The sequence below is a fragment of the Carassius auratus genome, chromosome 7 (assembly GCF_003368295.1).
Source record: "Carassius auratus strain Wakin chromosome 7, ASM336829v1, whole genome shotgun sequence".
NCBI classification, from domain to species: Eukaryota; Metazoa; Chordata; class Actinopteri; order Cypriniformes; family Cyprinidae; genus Carassius; species Carassius auratus.
The window spans coordinates 9,250,264-9,274,022 of record NC_039249.1 but is presented as its reverse complement, the minus strand read 5'-3'; the positions used below and the strand labels follow the sequence as shown (position 1 = coordinate 9,274,022).

The following is a 23,759-nucleotide window of genomic DNA, read 5'->3' as shown; positions in this document are numbered from 1 at the left end:
TTATTTTGGACAGATTCCTCAGAACCTTCCCTGCTCAGTGACTCTACAGCCCGGCCCAGAGGACACAGGAAAGGTACTGACGCTAGGCATGGCCAAAGCTACATCGTCTCTATATAAACTTAAAACTAGTCGACTTTTTAATTGACCAACATATCCCTAAGCTGCTTGCGTGTACAAATTATTTAAAACATCTTTTCTTTAGTCTCTGTGGTCATTTATCCCTGCATTTTGACTTCTAGGCATGTGGTGTTGACTTTGAGGTCAGGGCGTTCTGTGCTAAAACTGTGGATGAGAAGACTCACAAACGGTAAAGTGACGCTCCTTGTGAGGTTCTTTTCTTTTTGACTGTTTATTCTCATTCAGTGACCTGTTTACTTATCAGGTACAATATATCGGCAATATTAACCGGTGCATTGATGTTTGAGTCCATTTCCCAAATATCGTTCAGGTTGTATAGACTACCATTCAAAAGTCAAGAGTCCGAAATATTTATTAATTTATTTTTAAAGAAATCATCCTTTTTTTTTTCAGAAAGGATGCATTAAATTAAAAAGTTTCAATAAAGTTTTTTTTTATTCTTTTGTGGCAGTAAAGACCTTGTTTTAAAAGATTTCCATTTGAAAACATGTAAAGAGAAAAAAAAAGTGTCCTGAAAAAAATCTTTTTGATGTCCACATAAATTTTAAGCAGCACAACAGTTTTCAGCGTTGATAATAAGAAATAATATATCATTATAGTACACTGAAAAATCAAAAACATCAACAACTCCAGAACATCAATCAGGCCCCAAGCTTTACTCCATTGGCGAAGCATTATGTTTCTTTGTGATGTCAGTACAACAGAAGTTGTCTAACTGTCCTCTTCTTAACAGGAACTCTGTGCGGTTGGTCATTCGTAAGGTGCAGTACGCTCCAGAGAAGCCTGGTCCACAGCCAATGGTGGAGACCACACGCTGCTTCCTTATGTCTGACCGCTCTCTTCACCTCGAAGCCTCGCTAGATAAAGAGGTGTGAACATACATCTAGCCACAGGCAAACTTCCTCTATTGCCCTCTGCTTAGAATTTATTGAAGTATCAAGTTCTGATGTCTTTTTACTCAGCTGCTACTGAAATTGCTTTCTTTCAGTTTAATTTTTTTATGTAGTTTACGTTAGTGCATAGTGCAAAATAATTGTGTAACAAATGTGCAATGTAAGCAAATTAAAACGCATCAAGTATTGGATTTCCTTCTTTTCAGCTGTACTACCACGGTGAACCTATCAGTGTCAACGTCCATGTCACCAACAACTCCACCAAAACAGTTAAACGAGTTAAAATCTCTGGTGAGATGAACATTTCATTTCCTTCCCCAAACATGTATTTTCAGTAAATACTGCAGTGCTTTACAACCTACAATGAATGTTTTTCACTGAGTGCTTTGTTTTAGAGATGCATTTAGTATTGCTAACATAGCTTAAATCCTTTCCTCTTTCCTGTTGCTTTTGTCCTGCGTCTTTATTTAGTGCACTCACAGATGTTTACTGCAGATAAATGTTGTTTACTTCACTTTTTCGTGATTCATCTGTGAAAGAATTGTATAATATCTTGGTAGCTCCCAGGTTTGTTTGCACTGTCATACTGCTTTTGCTGTGCTGTGTGAAATGTTGCTCATAACCTAATTTACTTCTGGAATGTGACATTTCTGAGTGAACTGGATGTTTAATATCGATTCATATTTACTAATTTTTTTTTTACTGAAAATGAAAATAATATATCACAGACAGGTACACTTCTGTTCAAACGTTTGAGGTCTGCAAGATTTTTTACTAAGACTCTCATGCTTTCATTTGATGATAAATACAGTAATATTAATAAATGTTATCATAATTTAAAAGAACACCTTTCTATTTTAATGTTTTAGTTTCCAATTTATTCCTGTGATGGTTCTGGATTTCTTCCAGAAATCATTCTGATATGCTGATTTGGTGCACAAGAAACATTTAATTATGATCAATGTTGAAAACAGTTATGCTGCTTAATACATTTCTCTTAATATTAGAAATTTCAAAAATAACAGCATTTATTTAAAATAATAATCTTTTGTAAATTTTACATCTTTACTGTCACTTTTGGTGAATTTAATGCACATTTTAATCAGCAAAGTGTACATTTTTAAGTGACCTCAAACTTTTGAACTGTAGTGTATTTAATTTTGATGCCATGTTGACTTGACGGAAGCAGTGCTTACAAAACTGTGCACAAGTTTGTGATTTTATAATGTGTTTTTGTTTAGGATATTCTTTTTTAAAGTTTGCCCTTTAGGTCGTCTCATGTGCCCATGTGTAGTTTCGTGTGAATGTCAGCTGTCCCGCCTGTGATTTAATTGTGTGTTTGGTTTGTGTAAGCTCCCTTCCAACCCTGGTAACCCCGCTGTGTATCCCTGCTCTCTCCCCACAGTGCGACAGTATGCCGATATCTGTTTGTTCAGCACCGCACAGTACAAATGTCCTGTGGCTCAGGTAGAAGCAGAGTGAGTAGCCCTCTGTCCCAAATTCTCCATCTCTCTCTACTCTGTCCCTATCTTCACCTCCCTCATATTCAGTCCTCCATCATCTCTTCTGTTTTATCCTCTCCCCCTCTCCTGTTCTGTTTAATGTGCCCCTATTATGGATTTTTGAGTAAATGAAAACTCCTTCAAAGTTTTAAATCTGAAAGTGGACCGTGTATATCCAGAAGTTATTGTCTCTCAAAAGAAAGAGTTGACTCTGAATCATTGAAACAAGTCATTTTTAAAACGAATCCCAAGCCGTTAGATGTTTACGCCAACATGAAATATTAGCATATTGCTGCCCACTTGTTGGTCTTTTCACATTGGTCTGAATGAAAGTGCAAATTCCTTCTTTGCCACTAGGTGCCGCTTTTTGAGCAGCAAAAATAGCTGTCTCTCTGTTAATGCTGTACACAAAGCAGCACTGTGCTCACAAACGCTGCTTATCAGGCATTACAGGCATGATGACATGAAAATCGGACCCATCACAGCAGATTTGGGAAACTTAATCGTTAAACGAATTGTTTGGTAGTCGTTGAGCAAATAAGGTAAAAATAAATGCATATTATAAGACTATGAAAGTGTTTTTGACATTGCATGCATGTCAGCCTGTTGTTAGGGACTCCCAAAACCAAAATATAAACCTTTCATAACCCATAATGGGGGACCTTAAAGGGTCCTGCTTCTCATTTGACCTCAGTCATCTCTTCTTGCTCAGCCTTTGTTGCTGTGAAGTAGGAGTGTGTTTAATACACATCTCACAAAGGTTTATGTATGGTCAGAATAGATATACCATTTAAAGGAACAGTCCACCCAAATATGAAAAATGCCATTATTTTCTCACCCTCTTGTCATTACAAACCTCCGTGACTTTCTTCTGTGGAACACAAAAGAAGATATTTTGAAGAATGACTGAGTCCAATTTCCTCTTTTTGTATGGCCAAAAAATCTAACCGACGTCAAGGGGAACCAAAACTGGTTACCAGCAATGTCTTTTGTGTTCAAAGGATGACAGAAAGTCATACAGGTTTGGAAACTCATTAGAATGAGTAAATCATTACAGATTTTTACATTTTGGGTGACCTATCCCTGCTTAATCCATGCTCGCGAAACCAACCGTCCCGTGGAAACTTTGTTAAAAAGCTTTGCACCTTCTCAACCCTTGTTAATAGCTTAAAGTTGGATCGCTCTGTGACCTTCTCAACCTTTCCGTAGTGTTCATTCCGGCCTTTAATAGTTGCATCCCTTGACGTGACACCAAATACCTCGATCCCTTCGTCCCTCTGCTGACAGCCCCTTGGTGGTCTACCTTCGCCACATAGTCAGTGATTTTTTAGTGCTGATAGAACGACGAAGACTGTTCTCTCTCAGTGCTACAGGTTACAGATGTGGTTCTTTACTCCCATGACACCTACAGCAAGTCTGTGGGCCGACATTCATCACGGTGAGTCACGTATCTAGCCGTTCATTATGGCTCATGTCCCTGTTGGACCCCTTCTTCCATCATCTTCATGAGACAAGGCCACCAAAAATAAGGACTGTAGCTGTCCTTTCTGCTTTTTGTCTTGTCCAGAACTGTTTTTTGAGGTCAGCTGCTTAGTTTAGCTTCCAGCTTGAATGACCCAGGTGGTTTCCCTTTATTCAGCTTTTGTAACTTCCTCTCAGGAAAAACAAATCATGTATGGGTAGAATACCCATGTATACTGTATATCTCTTTTCCTATTTTTCTGCTGTCTTTTTTCACCATATATTCTCCTCATAATAATTCCTTACATTTATATAGCGCTTTTCTAGACACTCAAAGCGCTTACATAGTCAGGGGTCATCTCTAATCATAAGGCATTTTTTTATGTCCCCATAAACTACATTTTACAGTGTGTCTTTCCTGAACTCATCCAAAGTGATGACTTAATAAGGTGTCCTTAAATGCCACATATGTCTGACAGCTATAGGCTCTGTAAACAGCAAGCTATGATGAGAATCTTTTATTTAGTCTATCGGAAGACTTTGAGGAGCTTGTCAGTCATTTTGCATGTTCACTTGGCAGCCCTTATATAGGAAGCAGAAACTTATTATGCGATTGTTAATGTTGTTTTATTCGTTCTAGATAAGCTACCATCAATTACACTAGGGATTTTTTTTATGTTTTGATGCCACAGAACCACAAATCTAATTATTTCATTGTGAAAAGCCAGCTGTAGAGGCCCATTTAGACTGTTATTTTTCTTCCACAGACCCTATAGCACCCCCTAGGGGTTACCTGCAATAATAAACGAATATGTACTGTAGAAGAAGTAGATGGAATGTAAATGGAAATCAAAGTTTCAGTTGTTGTTGTTTTTTTTGTTTTTTTTGTGATTGTCGCATTAGTATTATTATAGGTTTAGTGCTGCAGAATGATTAATCGATAGTCATTGCATTAAAATTAATTTGTTTAAATAAATTTGTTTACATACCATGCATGTGTATATGGTGTATATTTATTATGTACGTGTATATAATTAAGGAAAAATATGTTCGATTTATATATTAATATTTATATAAAATATAAATTCTATACAAGTGTGAATATATATATATATATATATATATATATATATATATATATATATATATATATATATATATATATATATATATATACACACACACACACGTTTTGCTGCCCTATTGTAGTTTTAATTATGTACTGTATACATTTTTATTTAATTTTAATTTTAGTTCGTTTTTTTGTATTTCTATTTAGCTTTAGTTTTATTTATTTATTTTATTTTTAACCATTCAACCATTATTTTCTTTTTTTTCAGCCATATTTCAGTTATTAAAAAGAGTAGTTTTCAGTAGTTTTCCAATTTATTATAGAACTATTTTACCTCCCTTTCACCCCTTATTACCCAAATGCATTTAGCCACAATTTTCACCATATACCGTTTTTAAACTTTTTCTAGTACTGAATATTAATCATAATAATCTTTACAATATGGTCAGTGCTTATTTTTCTGATATGCATAGAGCACAAGACTCACTCTGTTTTGTTTTGGCCATGTACAGTGACCAGGTGTCCCCCAGCTCCACGTTCTGTAAGGTGTACACCCTCACCCCCACACTGAGCAGTAACCGAGAGAAGAGGGGTCTGGCTCTGGATGGACAGCTAAAACACGAAGACACCAACTTGGCCTCCAGCACCATGTAAGTGGCCTTCAGCTGACAGTGCATCACATGCTGCTTCTTGCTTGCTGTTGTGTTTCTAGTGCTTATAAAGTTAACTCCACTCATATGTCCATAAACCCTCCAGCAGAACCTCTCAAACAGCTGCGTTGCTTTTTGAAATTGCTCTGTATGTTCAGCATGTGTTTGCCTGTGCTTACAGAGTGAAGGATGTGTCCAATAAGGAGGTTCTGGGGATCTTGGTGTCCTACAGAGTTAAAGTGAAGCTTGTGGTGTCTCGTGGAGGGTGAGTATGTCATTGGACACAGAAATTCCTCAGACTTTTTTATATTTGTACAGAATATCCTAACACTGAATCCAAACACTTCTTTGTGTTTTGTTAGTGATGTACCTGTGGAGCTGCCTTTTGTCTTGATGCACCCTAAGCCCTCCGAACAGCCCAACTCTAGACCACAGTCAGGTAACAGCTCGTGTTTATCTCATTATGTCTGCAGGCGTGTTATGTGTATATAAATGTCTGATATTTCTTAAAGAGATAGTTCACCCTAAAATGAAATTTGGTTCCAACTTGTAAGATCTTCATCCATCTTTGGAACACAACTTAAGATATTTTTGATGAAATCCTAGAACTCTCTGACACTCCATATACAGCAACTGACACAGTCAAGGCTCAGATAAGTAGTGGACATTAGAAGGACATTAGCTGCTTTTCCACTGTCGGCCCAGTGCTGTAAATGGTCCAAGCGGGGCTAATAGCCTCGGACCTGTAGCATTGAGGCCAAAATCACGCTGCGTTTCCACCATTGGCCCAGAAGCTTCGTAGCACTTCACTAAAACACGCCCTTTACACGCCTCTCAGGAACAATGTCATGTCAATGTCATGTCACCATCAAAGAGATGTTATCAGAAAACGAATAAGAAATAAGGCACTGGAACTAGCGCGATCACAAACTGAACATGATGTTTGTTTGCTTGCCTTGTTAAAGATTTTAAAGCATCAGTGTTTTACAATAATAAATTAAATTAATTAATTCGGTTTCTGTTTATTTGTAGTTACAGTATGCATCACATTTAGAAAGAATTATAATTTCTATATTTTTATGAAAAACCTGAACAGAAAAACATATTTTTATTACATAGCCAGTATGTTGAACGAAACTCATGAAAGATAAAATGTGTTATTTAATAAATACATGATTCTGATAAAGAATAAGAAACTGATGTCTAACATCGTATTTACCATGTCTTGTGCATCGCTTATAAATATTTCTGCCTTGTACGGTGATTATAATCCACATCGGATCAAATAATTTCAAACACTTGCTGCTGACTTAGATCAAAAGTGAGTTTTGAACTAAAATTATTTCAAAAGTTTTTATTGCTGGTGTTATAGCTGTTAACCTTTCTGAAATGATCCGTGGCACTGACGCTCTCCAGATGCGGAGAAACTCCACCTTTGTTCATAACCACTTCTCCAGCCCCAGCTGGCCCACTTTGGCCCAAGGTTTTTTTCGCGGGCCAAAAATCCTGGGCCGTTGGCCCCGAGGAAACACCGATGGGACATGATTAAGCACCGGAACTGGCCATGGCATGCACTGGCACGCCTGCTTTTGGCTTGACAGTGGAAATGCGGCTATTGCTAATATAGTCTGTTACATCAGTGGTCCAACATTAATGTTATGAAGCCATGAGAATACTTTTTTGTGTGCAAAGAAAACAGTTAATTCGACAGTTTCTTCTCTTCTGTGCACACTTCCGTTCTTCTGTTCTTCTCTTGTGCCATGATACTCTCGTAAACACACGTCGAAGACTGACATTAAAGAGAAGAATCAAATAAACTTGTTATTTTTGTTTTCTATGTGCACAAAAAGGATTTGCATAGCTTCATAAAATTAAAACACTGATGTCACATGGACTATTTTAACAATGTCCTTACTATGTTTCTGAGTCTTGAAAATGGTAGTTGCTTTGCTGTCTATTGAGGGTCAGATTTCGCTCAGAAGATAATATCATCATCTTAATATGACTGCATTTTTATGAGCGTTTTTTCAGCATGAACAATGAGTTTTGACAATGTAGGTGTAGTTTTGATTCAACTTTGGAACTAGTTTTTTCATTTTTTTTCTAATCCCTATCCACCACAGCTGTGCCAGAGACAGATGTCCCTGTGGATGCCAACCTCATAGAGTTTGAAACAAAGTGAGTTGGCCGTGTGTTTCGTTCACAGACTCATGCTTTCGTGTGTTTGTGTAACATAACTCTCGTTTCTTTTTGTCTTTTAGTAATTTCTCACAGGATGATGACTTTGTGTTTGAGGACTTTGCGAGGCTCAGGCTGAAGGGAATGAAAGACGAAGAGGATGATCACTTCTGCTAATGGCCCTTCCACACACACACACACACACACACACACACACACACACACACACACACGACACGGTGTGGAGGTTGTAACCGGGTGACAGGGGTGGGGTGTCAACCTGCCAGTACTCTCATACCTCTGCTCCACTGGGCCCATCTGATAGAGTGGAGCACTTACTGATATTTCAGAGCCTCTTTCTTTCTTTTCTTAACTCTTTCTTTGTCTTTTGGCCTCCTTTTCACACCATTTTAGCATCGGTGATGTGGTCTTTTATCTGACCTCCTGTTTCTCTGGTCATATGAACCACTTCACTATGATGCTTAGTTGTTGGATATAAAGACTGAGGAAATGGAGGGAGAAACTGATGGGTCTTCTAAACATCAATGTATTGTTGGTGGGCAAAAGGGTCCATTGATTCAGGGGTGAATATATTTTTTAATTCTTTCTTTACCTTTTTTCGTTTCCTTTCCTTTATTTCTTGTCATCATATTCCCACTTATATATAAAGTGGGGATTAATAGCTATGTAATTATGGTATATGTTCTATGTTATTTCATTGTACAGTGCATACACTGTTCACAAACACCATAGGGAACTTGAGTTTGGTGTTAATTTTATTCCACTTTCCTATACCTGTAATCTGATCCATCCATACTTGCTTAGCAGCTTTTATGTTATAGTTATGTAAAATGTATACATATCATAAAAAATATGTAGTAACAGTTTTCTGTGCACTTAATGTGCACGCAATACTCAAATAATTAAGGACGTGGCATTTTTTTTAGTGGAAAAGTAGTTGGCAATACATGTCGGGACACAAGCATCTGGTTTCTTATTGTACATTTTTGCATTTATTCCACATGTTGAGTTGTAGATTATGTGAACACTGCAACAAGTCTTCAGTGCGAAGTTAGCTTGAAGATTAAACAAGAGGACAGGGACAAGCTCAGTATGTGCCACACACACACAACATAATTCCTCATTATTTGTGCCTGCCAAACTTTATTTGCCAAAATGTGATGATTTATAATGTTGCTTGTAAGTTAAGCTCAGTTGGGTTGAAAATCTCATGCTCATTCCATGTTTTAGTTCACAGAAACTGTTGATGTAACCATTGGACTGCCAGAAATATTTTGATGATGGTTATTTTAAAATCACGTTTATAGCATGATTTCCAGGAAATTTGACTTTTTACTCTTGTTCTCCCAGGATCAGCCCTTTCCTATGACATTCTGCATAGTTTACTACTGAACAATGGCAAATTTACTTATGTTACAATATGTACAAGGAAGTAACATTTTGCAGTGAAAAAAGTAGAGCTCCCATTGAAGGACAAAAAGCTATCTCTAAAATAAAGGATTGCTTTAAAGCACCCATAAAACCCTGCCAACGTGCATACTTGCTTAGATTTCAGCTTTCATGTGCCCTTGAGTTGAAGATGAGGTCGTGTCTGTCTTGCTTGGTCCTTTTCTGATGTATAATTGCTGTATAATTGTTTTATGTACAGTTTGGAGTCATCAGTGCAGAATCATAAAAACCCAGCTGCGCAGGTAACTGTTCTGCTACCCACTATCCTATACATTCTAGTACTTCATAACACAGGGATGTAAACGATCAAAGTCAGTCATGATGTGTTTCCTAATCCTATATTATAATACAGAACTGTGACAGGATATATTTTATTTTAAATTCAAAATTATTTTTTTATGATGATGAACCCGATCAATCAAACCATAAAACCTTAAGATTCATTTTTCTTTAGCAAAATATTCTCATGAGTCTGACTGTCCAGTAAACATCAAAGGAGAATGTCAAGTTGGTGATTTTGAATTGTGGACTACTTTCTTCCCCAGACCAGCAGCCGATTGATTAATTCAGTTTGCCAGTGTCTACAATCCAGTGATTCACATAATGTATTGCATTATTTCATGCAGACTGACACCCAAGTGTCTATTTTTACTCATTTATAATAATAGTAATAGTATAGCCCCCAGATTTTTACAGATGACACCTCTCTATTCAATGACATATGTCTAAACCAATAATGGGTAATGCTCTGATTTTTATTAATTATATTCTTTATGATTTTGTTAAGAAAATTGTGAATAGTTTATAAAAATTATATATGACTAAACACATTATGTGGAGTTATGATGGCAGATCTGAAATCTTCAGATTTCCTTCAGAAAAGAAAAAGAAAAATAAAACTGTAATAGGTTGACCTAGTTCTAAACCAGCTGCAATAACATGCTTTGACATTGATCATTGAGATCTAATCATTGCAAGAGAGTAGTTCATTATATTAAATTATCTATTGGTTGCTACATGCACATTTATTCACCTTCCTCTAAAGAAATTAATGCCTTAACTCGAGTGGGAGGGAGGCTTTTTACAATAGATGAGTTTATTGTCTGTCTAATATTGAGTGCTTTGCCAGAAAACTGCATGCGTTCTTGAGGTGACTGAAAGGTTTGGGAATGCTGTAGCCTACTGTTGTAATGACACGTTCTTATGCCATCATCTTAATGTAAAACTTGTTATCTCAATGGAGCCTGTTTTGATTGCAGATTCAGTCGGATCTAAGCATTTAAGTGTCTTAATAAATATTTTTAAGCTACTTCTCACAGCTAAAATTGATAATGAATAAATAAAAGATACACTACCAGCCAAAGGTTGGGAAACATCTACTTATTTCTTCATTCTTACTATTTTGTACTAAATAATACAATCATTAAAACTGACTGACAAAAATTTTAAGCACTTTAAGGTTTAAATTTGTAAAGACGTTTATACTTAGATATAATTAATATTTGTCAGTTCTAAGTAATTAATGTAAGATCACAAGGTTTTTTACATAATAAAAAGCATTACTGTGTCCAAACCTGAGTCTGGTAATTTGCTTCCTGCTCAAAAAAAAAAAAAAAAAAAAACAAGTTACAATGTATAAACAACATTTTATTGACTAAAATGACATCATTTTAAATCAATGGAGATATTTTAAGTAACGTTAGGCCTACACTGTTTATTTTAAGCATTTTGGGGGATAAGAAAACTTTTTTATGATCTAACAATCCTGTATCCGCCTCTTTCTGTAAAGGCAGATTATACCGAAAAAAATAACATAAACTAATTTTTTTAAATACCAAAATTACTCAAGGTTTGTCTACACATATCTACGGTATTTTATTAGATTAGAAGCTGACGCTACGTGTTGACGTCAACCGAGCTACACTCGTCGCGGGGTTTTCGCGTCATACAGGGCGCTAAGATGGCTTCAGCGGTTTGGCTGCATGGCCCCAACATAACGCGCTTAACAGAAGGACTGGTGTCTGTCCTAAAGGAGGATAGACCTGAATATTTACCTGCGCTTCTAGCAAACTACCGTGAGCATGGAGTGGTCGGGGCTCAGGTAGGGCCGAGGTCTTGTGTTAACGTGCGACGCGAGTTAGTGTGCGCGCTTCCTTGGTTTAAATGGAAGCTTTATGGTTAACGTTATGTGACTTTCTTAGTTTGCAGTGTATACAATGTCTATATCAATACGAAACGTAATTATGATTTAATGATATGTCTAATGACCAGTGTGCTCGTTTCTGTGGTAACTGAGCTGGTAGTTATGTTCACGGTTTCATATGTAACGTAGTCTTCTCTTCTCCTATAACGGCTCTGTGTTTAATTTGAAAGCATACTGAGGAGATGTTCGTCTGTCTGTTTTTGTTAGTGACACTGGTTTGAATGGTTTTTCAGAGCACGGGAGCTGTGGGTGGTCTGGTGGGCATCAGTAATGCACGGCTCGGGTCCAGTAAGACCAGGTGAGCTGTCAGAAAACTCAAATCTTCTTATTTTTCACCATATCTTCCCAGCCCTTGTCATTGCATTTTTCATAAAACATTTAAATAAATTTCTTGCATTGCCAAATCCTATCAATGCTCTTAGTCTTAAAAAACTCTTAATTTATTCTTTATTTCACACTTTTCTCTGAGTTCTAGATGTTACTGCTGCCTTATGTCCAAAAGTTTTATTAGAACAAGCATTATTTCAACAAGGAAATGGATTGTTACCCAGTGTCACTTTCTTTATGTTTCAGGATCAAAACCAAAGGTAGTACATAATTCTTGATAGAGAATAGAACAGATAAAAATATATAAAAATCTAATTATTTATATTCCACATGCATACATACATAATATATTAGACCAGAAGTTTCAGAAAAAAAACACTGCTGCCTTAAAATGATTTGCATCTTTTTATTACAACCAACTGCAAGCTATTATTCAGATCTTCCTCCACCCAATCAACCGATGATTAGATTCAAGTTTTCTTTTTCGATAATCCCTTTCACTCCGAAGTACACCAAATATGAAAAAAAAGGATCTGTCGCTACTTGTTTCCTCTTGACTTTATGTGGACGTGATGATGTGTGTTTCAGGTTCGAAGGTCTCTGCCTCCTGTCTGTGCTGGTGAAGGACAGTTCGAGTGAAGTCTTCCAGCAGCATTGCCTTTCATGGCTGCGAACTCTGCAGCAGGTCATTCAGGTGAGAGATGTCTTCAGAATCAGAAATTTGCTTTCTGTTCTCTTGCCTGGATCCACTTGATAGGTCTTTCCTGATTTTATCCAGTTCTGTAAGATTTAGTAATGTATCTGCTGTTGTTCTCAAACACACAGTCGCAGGCCCCTCTCCCCACCGTGCAGCTTGCTGTGAGTGTGCTGCAGGACCTGTTGCAGTATTCATCCCAGCTGCCAGAGCTGGCTAGGGAGGTGGGACTCAACTCCATCCTGGGCATCCTGACCTCCCTGCTCAGTCTCAAATCTGAGGTAAAAATGCCTGTGTGTCCATTTCACATTTAGATTTAAATCAGTTAAACTGTAGCCCTGAATCAAATTAATTTTGTACTGTTATGTCATTGGGTATTTCTTCGTTAAAGGTGAGCATGTTTACTTGTGGAAAGTGTTGTCCTCATATATATATATTCAGTTGTATGTATATACATACATACAACTGAAAGGTTTGGGGTCAATACTTTCTCTGCTGTCGCTGAATAATAAAAAAAGAACATGCATGAAACAAATGTTTTTTTTTGTTTTTTGTTTTTATAAAAATGTAAAAAATAAAATAAAAAAAACAGCATTCATTAAATTATCCAGAACAATTCTGTCATGTTTTCACGAAGATTTTAAGCAACCCAACTGTTTTCCATATTGTTAATTATCTTGAAAATTAAGTTAGTATATTGCAATGATTTCTGAAAGATCATGGGGCACTGTCGTCTGGAGCAGTGGCTGATGTAAACCCAGCTTTGCCATCACAGGAGTAAATTACATTTCAAAATAGAAAACCGTTATTTTAATTTGTAGTAATATTTTGACCACATTTTATCGCATGTTTCATCAAATAAGTGCAACTTTAATTAAAAATAAACCTTACTGACCACAAACCTTTAAACAGTATTTTATATTGTTTGTTAAACTGGGAAAATTTTAATTTATTTTGCCACACAGCAACAAAATAAGTGTTTTTTTTTGTTTTGTTTGTTTTTTGTCATAGTGCCACCTAGTTGCTATGAAAGGAATGATGGCATGTATGATCTACTACCCACGGGCCTGCGGATCTCTGAGGGTCAGTATAACCAATAACCATTAATGATACTTTTTTTTCCAGTTACTTTGTATTGGAATAATCTAATCATTGTCCTTTACAGGAAAAGCTTGGAGCATATTTCCTGTCTAAGATGGATTCGGATAATCCTAAAGTGCAAGAGGTTAGTTACATCTGCTTGTGGAATTAAATGATAATGTGTGTAGCTAATAGCTCAAAACAACTTAATCAAAATTTCTGCATTGTAATTCTCATTTTTATTCATTGTAAGGTGGCTTGTGAATGTTATGGCCGATTGCCCTGTCTCGGCGGGGTGTTGGAAAGAGGGGGAGGAGGGCGCAGGGCTGAGGGCTGGACCAATCAGCTGCACTGCCTTCTAGCATCAGCCAACGGCATGCTGGGACAGCTGTACCAGGGTGCAGAAACAGGTATGGGGTGTGTTCTGGGTATTTGTGTTGTACTGAGAGAAACATTTGTTAATTTCTTGTCATTTTTTTGTGACGTCACTGTTGCAGAAGGAACAGTGCAATATGAGGGTCCTGGTATTGAACTGCCTTTCCCTCCCCTGGATGACGTAGATCCCCTTCTGATCCTTCAGCTCCATCATCGTTATAAGGCCATTTGTCTGGCTATTAAACACACTCTTAGGTATTACTGATGTTATGTGGCTTAATTCTTGGTATTTGTATAGCTGCTTTTTCCGTTCTGTTGAGCTTAGTTAAATTTTTATGAACATTTGAGACATTGGGCCATATTAGTGAGATGTACAGGTGAATCTCAAAAAATGTGAATATCATGGAAAAGGTCTTTCTTATATTCTCGATTCATTGCACACAAACTGAATTACATTACATGTACATTTAGCTGAAGCTTTTATCCAAAGCGACTTACAATTGCTATATATATATATATATGTCAGAGGTTGCACGCCTCTGCCAACACCACCCCTAACTAAAATATTTCAAAAGTTTTTTTTTTTTTTTTTTGAATTTTGATAGTTATGACTTACAGCTTAGGGATAAACAATTCAGTATTCATTTTGAGTTTAAATACTGTGTACCTCTTGGGCTAGTTTAGAACATGCAACCCCACTTATGGGAAAGACTACTTACTTGACAGTTGTCCAGAAGATGATCATCAGCCTTGGGAAGATTGTCTGGAAAAGCTGATTCAAGAACTTGGGAGTGCTTCACAAGGAGTAGACTGAAGCCGTAGTCAGCGCATCAAGTCACCACACTCAGACGTCTTCAGGAAAAGGGCTACAGCTGTCACATTTCTAGAGCCAAGCCATGATGTTGATCCATTGTGTTTTATCAAGTCCAAAGGCAATGCAGCCATCCACCAGGAGATTTTGGAGCTCTGTATTGTTCCATCTGCTGACAAGCTTTGAGATGCTGATTTCATTTTGCAGCATGACTTTAGCACCTGCCCACAGAGCCAAAACCACTTTCGAGTGGTTTGATGACCATGATATTACTGTGCTTGATTGGTCAGTCAACTCACCTGACCTGAACCTCACAGAGAATCTGTGGGGAGAATCTACAGAGGAGCTGAAGGCTGCTATCAAAGAAACCTGAGTTCCAGTAACGCCTCAGCATTGCCACAGGCTAAACGCCTCAATGCCACGCCGCATTGAAATAGTAATTCATGCAAAAGGAGCCCCAACCAAGTATTGAGTTGTATAACTAAACCTGTTTTGGAGATCTTGAACATTTCTGTTGTTTTTGATTGATCTTTGAGAAAATATTCACATTTTTTGAGATACTATATTTTACATTTTCCTAAGCTGTAAGTCATAACCATCAGAATTGAAACCAAAAACTCTTGAAATATTTCAGTTTGTATTCAATGAATGTAGATTATAAGAAAGTTTGCTTTTTTTAAGTTAAATTACAAAAAAATAAAGAACTTTTCCATGACATTCAAATGATTTGAGGTGCACCTGTATTTCCCTGTCACAGTGCTGATCCTGCATCTTCAGTCCGTCTACCTGTTCAGCATGTTCTCAATTTCGTGTGTCGAGCCCTGGCAGTCAACACAAAGAGCATCGTAAGGCTTTAACTCTCTTTATGTTTACATGCACATTAATGATGTTAAAACGAAAAGTCACTGTTCATAAAATATTCATTGAATTTGCTTAATGTTGGACACTAACTGAAGGAGTTTGTTTCAGAGTCCAACAGGAGAGGGCTGTCTGAGGCTGATGGTTTTACCCTCTGTACACAACGACACTCTAGAGCTTCTCTCTGCTCTCATCAAGGCGTAAGCAGACACACACACACACATTTTCTCAGCTGTCTCAATGGGGAAATTCCAAGCCCTGGGTTTTTTTATATATATATATATATATATATATATATATATATATATATATATATATATATATATATATATATATATATATATATATATATATATATATATATATATATAAAAGCTTTCTGCATTTTATTTGCCATTTTGAAAAACATTTTTTTTTTCTGCAAAATATGGTTAAGTAGGTACACACACCATTGCCAGCTATTTTTCACAAATAGTGTACAGCACAGGGCCTGAAAAAAAATTGCCCTTTTAAGTCAACAAATCCACATCCTCAGTAAATCATGGAGGAGTTCCAACAACACAACTTTCATGTATTTAATATTATATAACATTAATTGTGTGACTACTTAATTTTTGATTAAAGAATTAATGTATGTTGGTGGTTGCTGATTAAATTTACAAAAGTAGCTGATCAGTTGTAATGGCTTTTTTGTGTGTGTGTGTGTGTGTGTGTGTGTGTGTGTGTGTGGTACAGTGTGGGTGGTGGACTGATCCAGTATAGCAGTGTGCTCACAAGGCTTTTCTCACAATCTCTGTCTGCATGGACACCTCTACCTGAGGCCAGTCTGGGCCAGCAAAGAGCATACAGGTATTACTGGGACTGAATAATTAAATCTGATCCTTTTTGTGCTTTGTATTAACAATAATCTTGGCCACTCTGACCATTGGTGGTCAGACATGATTAACTTTTATTAGCATTTCTGAAATACTTTTCCTTTGAACACTTAATTACGTTTCATTGTGACATAGTAACACACCGCTATTGTGAATAAAACACAAAGTATGCTCGCTTAGTTATTTTAGCTAAGTGTCCAACCTTTTGACGATATGTTCTGTTTTACCAACAGTTCAGTGCGAGTGACTGTGTACCGTACCATTGAACTGTGGGTAAGAGTAGGAGGTGCCTCTCTGCTTCAGGCAAGCCCCTCTCACACAGAATTACTTTTCACTCATTTGATGGGTGACATCACACCAGCATCAGAAGCAGTCAAGGTAGGTTTAAGGGTGTTTGAAACACAAACATCTTGGGCAATAAAATTAGAGATGAGCTTCTCCTGGGGAAGATGGGTGTTTAATCTGAAGAACTGAATATTTATATTCTGCCAGAATGCACTAAATTAATCAATTGACAGTAAAATTTCCATCTTTTTTTTCTTTCTTAAATCATCATCACTGAATTGCCTCACAGTTTCTAAACTAAATTAAGCAGCACAGTTGTTTTTAACACTGTTAATATTATGACATTTTTGGAGCATCAAATCAGCATATTAGAATAATTTTTGAAGGATCATGTGACACTGAATACTGGAGTAATGGCTGCTGATTGTTCATATTTGTTATCATAGAAACAAATTGCATTTCACTATATATTACAATTGAAAAACTATTTAAAATTGCAATGTTACTTTTTTTTTTTTTACTGTTCTTTTGATCAAATGAATGCAGCCTTGGTAAGAGTGTGAAACTGACTCCAAACGTATCACATGGTCACTTTGTGCATTGTCATCTCGTTTTTTAGAACATTTTTGATGAAAATGAATTCAATAAATTTTCCATTTCTTTCTCCAATGGTTCTTTCATTTGTTGTTTAGCTTCGTTCCGGACAACAGTCACAGTCCATGAATGATCTGATTGGTTCTGCTGGCAAGTCAGGTCCTCGTCGTTCGAAAGGATTGGGAATGGGAGATGGTATATCACTACAGAGGAAAGGAGATGTGCTAGCCAATCAAGACACGTGTGTCGCTGCTCTTCGGGGTGAGCATTCAGTTAAGATCAGTGATTTTAAAATTTTACTAGCGGAATGCACTTACTGATGATGGATGATTCCTTTACAGCATTAAGACAGATAATATTGACCAGTGGAACTTTGTTGAAAGAAGATCTGCATAAGGTCTGTTCATGTTTTTTTTGTTTTTTTTTAGGTCTTTTTATGTTACAAGTATGGAAAGTTGTGTTTCATGTTAATCTCCCTTGTTAGAGGATCCAAGACCTGGTGGTGCCTCTGTGTGTGCGTCTGCAGCAGCAGTCTCACTGTCTGCTGGAGGTAGGTGCTGTCAGTGGCCAGTATGGCAGCCCCTCTCCTCGCCGAGAGCTCTACCGCCTCTTACTGGCACTTGTGCTGGTGCCCTCTCCCCGCTGGCCTCCTCCCCTCTCCTGCGCAGTGTCTGCCTTCAGTCACGGTCGGCGAGATCGCAACATCATGGTGAGTGAACATCCCTGACTAAAACCTTTTCTCAAAATTTTCTTGCCCAAGTCACTTTTTCAATTGGTCTCTCAGTTTTCATAGATATATGAAGTCAGTTCCCATCAAACTCAATCAGATGATCCAGAAAAATAACACATTATAAAATGAATGTTCAGTTTGACGACCAGAAAGTGTTGAAAAAGCAGAAGCACTGCAAAAGGCCCAAGAGTTAAATAATTGCATGTGGTAATAAGAGGGTGTTCACACTTAAAAGGGCATTTCAGTGCCACTTTATAATTAGGTTTAACTATGAACTAATATGAACAATTTTACTGGATTTGGTAACTTATAAATATTCTGTCACTCACTAATTTGCTTATCTTTAATACATGAACTTAAATGTATAGAACTTTGAATGTTTTAATATTAGACATTAATATTAACAACTTGACCACATTATATGTAATGAATAATGCAGTTATGGTTAATGAACTGAACTGTGTTGTAAAGAGTTCCAAGTATTTCTTATGGTATGTCAGACAACTTCAAATAGACTTATGCCTATATATGTCTTCATACGTTTACACACAGTGATTTGTGAAATCAGTGTACCAAAATGTCTTGGTTATTATACATTCTAGTTTGAACAATTTAATGGCACCCAACCTGTCTGAATGTACAAACATAAAAAATGTCAGTATACAGTGATTGACGTAGACAGACATTCATTTTGACATTTGTATTCGCCCTTATGTGGTTGTTCGCTTTCACTGTGAAAGCACATTTTGGGTGGTGTACTGAATGTGTGCTTCAGATGACGCAGGAGACTGTAACTGGAGACAGTGATTCATGTTTACAAAAGTGTGAAGGAAAGTATTGAGAAATTAAAAGGAACGTTACACCTAGCAAACTGGTTCTTTTATTGTCTCCAAAAGCTAAATTTAGCCTATGTTATCACTAGAACATAAACTGCAAATTGAGCGTGGCCCTGGCATAGAGTTGTATCTGTCTGTGGTTCATTACACCGCTATCACATTTCTTAATTTAGCCAAAAAAGGAAACTTGTGCCTTTTATTTAACCTCATGTCATTCCAAACCTTTTTTATTTTTAGGAAGGTATTTTGAAAAAAGTATGTTTTTGTTTCTTTTTCTTGTCCATATAATACACAATTGTTTCCTATCTATCGATTTGACATTCTCTGTGGCGATGATTAAAACTTTAGAGTCATAATCCCTGTCGAAATCAGCTGGTCATGTCTTGACCAATTGAATTCCATAATCGTTTTCTCGATCACAGCTACTTTTCAATCTTTGCAATTGGCCATAAGGTATGTTTTCAATTTGAATTCAGTTACTGTCACCCTGTTGAACAATGGTGAAATTGTCTCTTTCATTATGTGTTGGCATAGTCAAATTTGTACTCCCCTCACATAATGTGACTATCGGCAGTTTCTTGGTGTTTCCCTACAGGTATCGTCATTCTGTGCTGAAGCTCTGACTATATGCAACACCCTTATTCATCCTCGCACACCTTCAATCTCTCTCCCTCTCACCCCTCTAACTCTCAAATCAACCCCAACTGCCCCTGTACTTGCCTCTGGCCAAAACTCCTCACTGTCCATCCCTACCCTCCTTGGTGGTCCTGCAACAGGGTCTTTCCCTGCCAGACATCCCATGGGCTTAGGTCCCGCTACCCTGCTTGGTTCTTTGGAGAACCATCTACCTTTGGTTCCTCCAGTTCTTCCGACCCCAGCAGGCTCTACGGCCATTCCAGGTGACCTACTGCTCTCTCCAGCCCAACCGGGTGAACTGGCAGGTCTTGGAGCCCCTGAAGGTCAACGACAAGTTTTTGTCCGCTACGACAAAGAAGAACCGGAAGATGTAGAGATCTCTTTGGAGAGCGATTCTGATGATAGCGTGGTAATCATGCCAGCGGGTATGATGATGGAGATGCAAGATGGAGTGGTAAATGCACAGTCATTGTCCCAGTCAGCAGTTCCTGCCATAGGTGGCCTGCAGCCTTCTGCCCCTATAGTGGGTGAGGTAGGATCGGTTGACACTTCGCTACCTAATGAGCTGCCCACCTCCATTCCCCTCCAGATTCTACCAGCAAACGCCAATAACATTAACTCTTTCCCTGGACCGAGCCAGACAGCCCAGCTTGTGTCTCTGGTGCCGCCTCTGAACTCAACTACAGCTTCACTCTCAGCATCACCTGCCGGACTTGCAGACTCAATGACGGGTGGTCCGCAACTTCAGCAGATGTTGATGCAGACTTCTCCAGGTGGGCAGCCACCTACGCTGGGCATGTCTTTACAGATGCAGCTTCAAAACCAGATTGCTCAGACCAGCCGTCAGCTCCAGCCGCAGCCCCCAGCAAATGAGGTGGACCAGAATGTCATCAACATCAACAGCTCAGATGATGAGGAAGAGGAGGAAGAGGAGCTGGAGGAGGAAGATGAATTAGGAGAGGAGGAAGAGGAGGAGGAGGGCCTGGAGGATGACGAGGAGGAAGAGGAAGGCAGTGACTTAATTGATGAAGAGTACTGTGAGGATGAGTTTGACTATGATGACGAAGAGGATGAGGAAGAAGAGGGAAGTGAGGAGATCCAGCCGTTGGAGGGAGACAATGACAGAGCGATGATGGGCGAAGGGGAGGCAGAGGTCATGATCGAGGCAGAGCAGCAAGGGATGGAAATGTTCTGCATGGAGAGAGAGCGAGAAGTAGAACCAGGGATCGAGGAGATGGAGGGTGTGAGGAGTGTCTATGCAGATGAAAGAATCAAGGACAAGGGGACCTTGGAGGAAATTGAGAACATTGGAGCAGTTGAGAGAAATGAACCTGTGGTTGACAAGGATCAAATAGAGAGTCTTGTAATCAGTGGAGATGCAGAAGGCCCTGAAGAGAACACCAGAGTGGAGGTAGTTGAACCTGAAGTGAAAACATGTGAGCAGGAAGTGGCAAGACCAGAAGATCCTGCGGAAGATGCTGGGCCGTCACAACAGGGTCAGGAATTGACTGTAGAAGACGAAGTTCAAAAGCAAGAACCAGAATTAAAGCCCGAAGACACAACCAATGTGCAGAGTGCACCGTCCACGTCCGAGCAAGAGGTGTTACAGAGTGCAGAGGAGACGGAAGAAGAAGAGGGAGAGAAAGAAAGCAGTGAACAGGGAGACGATACAGAAGCAAGGGGCACAAAGAGGAAAATGGAGGATCGCGAGGAGGGAGAGTCTTCTGAGCAAGGAACCGAAAAGAAAAAGGTAACTGAGTAATGTCTAGCCCTGGTGATTATTCCTGAATTCTCCGAATAAATCGCCCATAGCCACACAGGCTCGGATTGATAAAAAAAAAATACTCAAGCCCCAAATTAGCTTATTAGAATCTGCTGATATTTCTGGCAATGAAGCCCTGAGTGATGGCTGCTAAAAAATGGCAGCTTTGCTATCACAAAAATAAATTACACTACAAATTGATAAAATAGAATAAAGAATTTTTAAACGATAGTATTTCACAGTATTAATGTTTTTGATCAAATAAAAAAGCATAAATGAGCACAAGAGACTTATTTAAAAAAAATAATTCTTACAGACCCCAATCTTTTGAATGGTAATGTGTTTTTTGTTTATCTTAGTACACTGAGAAACCAGTGAGAAACCAATGTTGTGTTCTCAGCATTACTGTAAATGTCAGCGATCTCCGTGATGACTGTTAAATGTCACCCTTTCCAAGTAATCGTATTTCCTTAAATAATGATGATTGTTACTGACACCGTAATGCATGAACATGCATGTGGTATGTACAACAGCAAGGATTCACATTACATCAGCATGTGCATGAAGTAGCTTCTGGCATCAGTTTGGATTAGTTAATTAAACAGTTCAGTGGTTGTAATGTCTTTTGTACACAGTGTATTCTTGTTAACTTCTTGACTTAGAATGTTTATTCTAGTAATAGCATATGAACAATATGTTGCTTATTCAGAGCATTCTCTCTAACTGACTCTCTCCTCTTGCTCAATCTCTTTTACAGATAGATGAGGCAATGGCTTCTATGCTGGCTGACTTTGTTGACTGTCCACCAGACGATGATGATCGCGGAGCCTCCCAGTCACAGTCCTAACATTACCAAACTTCTCATTCACTCAGTTGTCACATCAAAGCAGCTTTCCAATGAATAGTCAGAACCTGAAAGGTCACATTTTACTGATACTGTTGCCTCAAACTCCGCTGTAGTTGCTAGAACAGCTCCAAATCGGTTTCTTTGATGAAAGCGTTTTAGGTCTTCATGCTAAAAGAAATCCCAATACCATTGATAATGTTAAAAAAGGCAAAAAACGTTCATAAGTTGAGATTAATAAACTTTTAGGTGGTCATGATTGGTGTTTTTTTTCTTTTTTCTGGCAGCTTAACCACAAGTATGGTGATACAGTAGTCACAAGTATTCAAAAGTGCTTTTATCAGTTGGACAGTATGATTAATGTGTTTTATGGACTCTTTATTTATTTTTTTTTGCATTATCATTTGTATATGTAACACACACTTTCCATTGTGTAAAAAAAAAAAGAAAAACAATCATGCAATAAAGAGGATCTGTTATGGCACTTTGTTCATAGTTTCTGTTGAAATTTTACACGTAATGTTATAATGTGGAAATGATATTGAGTCTGGCACAACAGCAGCTTGGTGTGAGACGTCTACTAAACGGTGAACTCTTCAGACGTGGAATGCAAAACAAGGCCACAGAAATGCATTCATTATCCTATATAAAACAAATTATTTCCTGAACTCTTGCTCTTGCTTGACGTCCTCTGTATTTTTTGGTTCTACAGTATGTTCCTTTTTAGTTCTCATTAGTGATATAATTTTAAAGGATGGTGTGATTAGATAAAAGTGCAGCGCCCTCGCGTGTTGTCTTAGAACACATATCAGAAGTCTTATATTATCACGTTTAATTATGATAACATATCTCATGCAAAAATGCACTAGCTCGGTATATCTTGAATGTGGTTAATTTTTCAAGATATGTTTGCTGTAAGAAACTATGTACTTCATGAGGTTAAATGTACACATAGAGCAGGAATCTCCAACCCTGATCCTGGAGACCTATCATCCTGCAGACTTCAGTTCCAACCCTGCTCCAACACACTTGTCTGTAATTATCAAGTAGCCATGAACACCTTGAAATGGAAATCTTTTGTAACATTATACTGATGTTTAATCCCACACTTTTGAACAGCAGTGCCATAAAACGTATCCGAGGACAACTATCAGAAAAAGGGACGTGCTTACACTGCACCACATCATGTCCGTCATGTACTTCCTCAACACCAAATACGTTTTGCATATATTTAAGCCTTCTGCCAAGACTAAATGCACACATGCTCAACCTGAAAGTTTTTAAATGTTTTTTTTTTTTTGCACTCTGTATGTTTTAATGACATTTTAAGTTTATATGTTATGTAAAACCCTGAAACGTCTGGTAATAAAAGATATTCAGGACCAAAAATTGAAATGATAATGTGAAATAAACCACCAGAAAATAAATGAAATGTCTTGGCATTTGCCAGAACACTGTAAAAAAGTAAAATATTGCTTGTAATTC

General features: G+C 37.8%; 2 protein-coding genes across 5 annotated transcripts in view; both read left to right on the top strand.

The window, feature by feature from the left end:
- Positions 1-9,437, top strand: part of arrb2b (arrestin, beta 2b) — a 45,700-nt gene extending 36,263 nt beyond the window's left edge. For all 3 annotated transcript variants that reach the window (XM_026267092.1, XM_026267093.1, XM_026267094.1), the window contains 10 exons: positions 14-73; positions 240-307; positions 872-1,007; positions 1,238-1,322; positions 2,437-2,509; positions 5,579-5,716; positions 5,898-5,981; positions 6,079-6,155; positions 7,840-7,894; positions 7,978-9,437. In XM_026267092.1, the coding sequence (XP_026122877.1) occupies positions 14-73; positions 240-307; positions 872-1,007; positions 1,238-1,322; positions 2,437-2,509; positions 5,579-5,716; positions 5,898-5,981; positions 6,079-6,155; positions 7,840-7,894; positions 7,978-8,071 (870 nt within the window). In that variant the 3' untranslated portion in view covers positions 8,072-9,437. The remainder of the gene's footprint in view (positions 1-13; positions 74-239; positions 308-871; positions 1,008-1,237; positions 1,323-2,436; positions 2,510-5,578; positions 5,717-5,897; positions 5,982-6,078; positions 6,156-7,839; positions 7,895-7,977) is intronic.
- Positions 9,438-9,487: 50 nt separating this feature from the next.
- On the top strand, positions 9,488-22,758 carry pelp1 (proline, glutamate and leucine rich protein 1). Of its 2 annotated transcripts, none has more exons than XM_026267091.1 (17): positions 9,488-9,606; positions 11,801-11,865; positions 12,483-12,588; positions 12,720-12,869; positions 13,600-13,671; positions 13,754-13,813; positions 13,922-14,078; positions 14,166-14,298; positions 15,612-15,699; positions 15,824-15,912; positions 16,448-16,561; positions 16,821-16,965; positions 17,565-17,727; positions 17,808-17,863; positions 17,951-18,175; positions 19,628-21,418; positions 22,188-22,758. In XM_026267091.1, exons 1-17 carry the CDS (start codon positions 9,556-9,558, stop codon positions 22,275-22,277), a joined length of 3,555 nt encoding a protein of 1,184 aa, XP_026122876.1. In that variant the 5' UTR covers positions 9,488-9,555; the 3' UTR covers positions 22,278-22,758. The 2 variants fall into 2 exon arrangements, with proteins under 2 accessions (XP_026122876.1, XP_026122875.1); XM_026267090.1 differs by lacking the exon at positions 9,488-9,606 and adding an exon at positions 11,292-11,465.
- The last annotated feature ends 1,001 nt before the right edge of the window (positions 22,759-23,759 follow it).

Coding starts and splice junctions, on each gene's coding strand:
- pelp1 (XM_026267090.1), top strand. CDS start 11,325: ATGGCTTCAGCGGTTTGGCTGCATGGCCCCAACATAACGCGCTTAACA. Junction 16,562..16,820: donor GGCCAGCAAAGAGCATACAG/GTATTACTGGGA, acceptor TTTTACCAACAG/TTCAGTGCGAGTGACTGTGT. Junction 17,864..17,950: donor TGAAAGAAGATCTGCATAAG/GTCTGTTCATGT, acceptor CTCCCTTGTTAG/AGGATCCAAGACCTGGTGGT.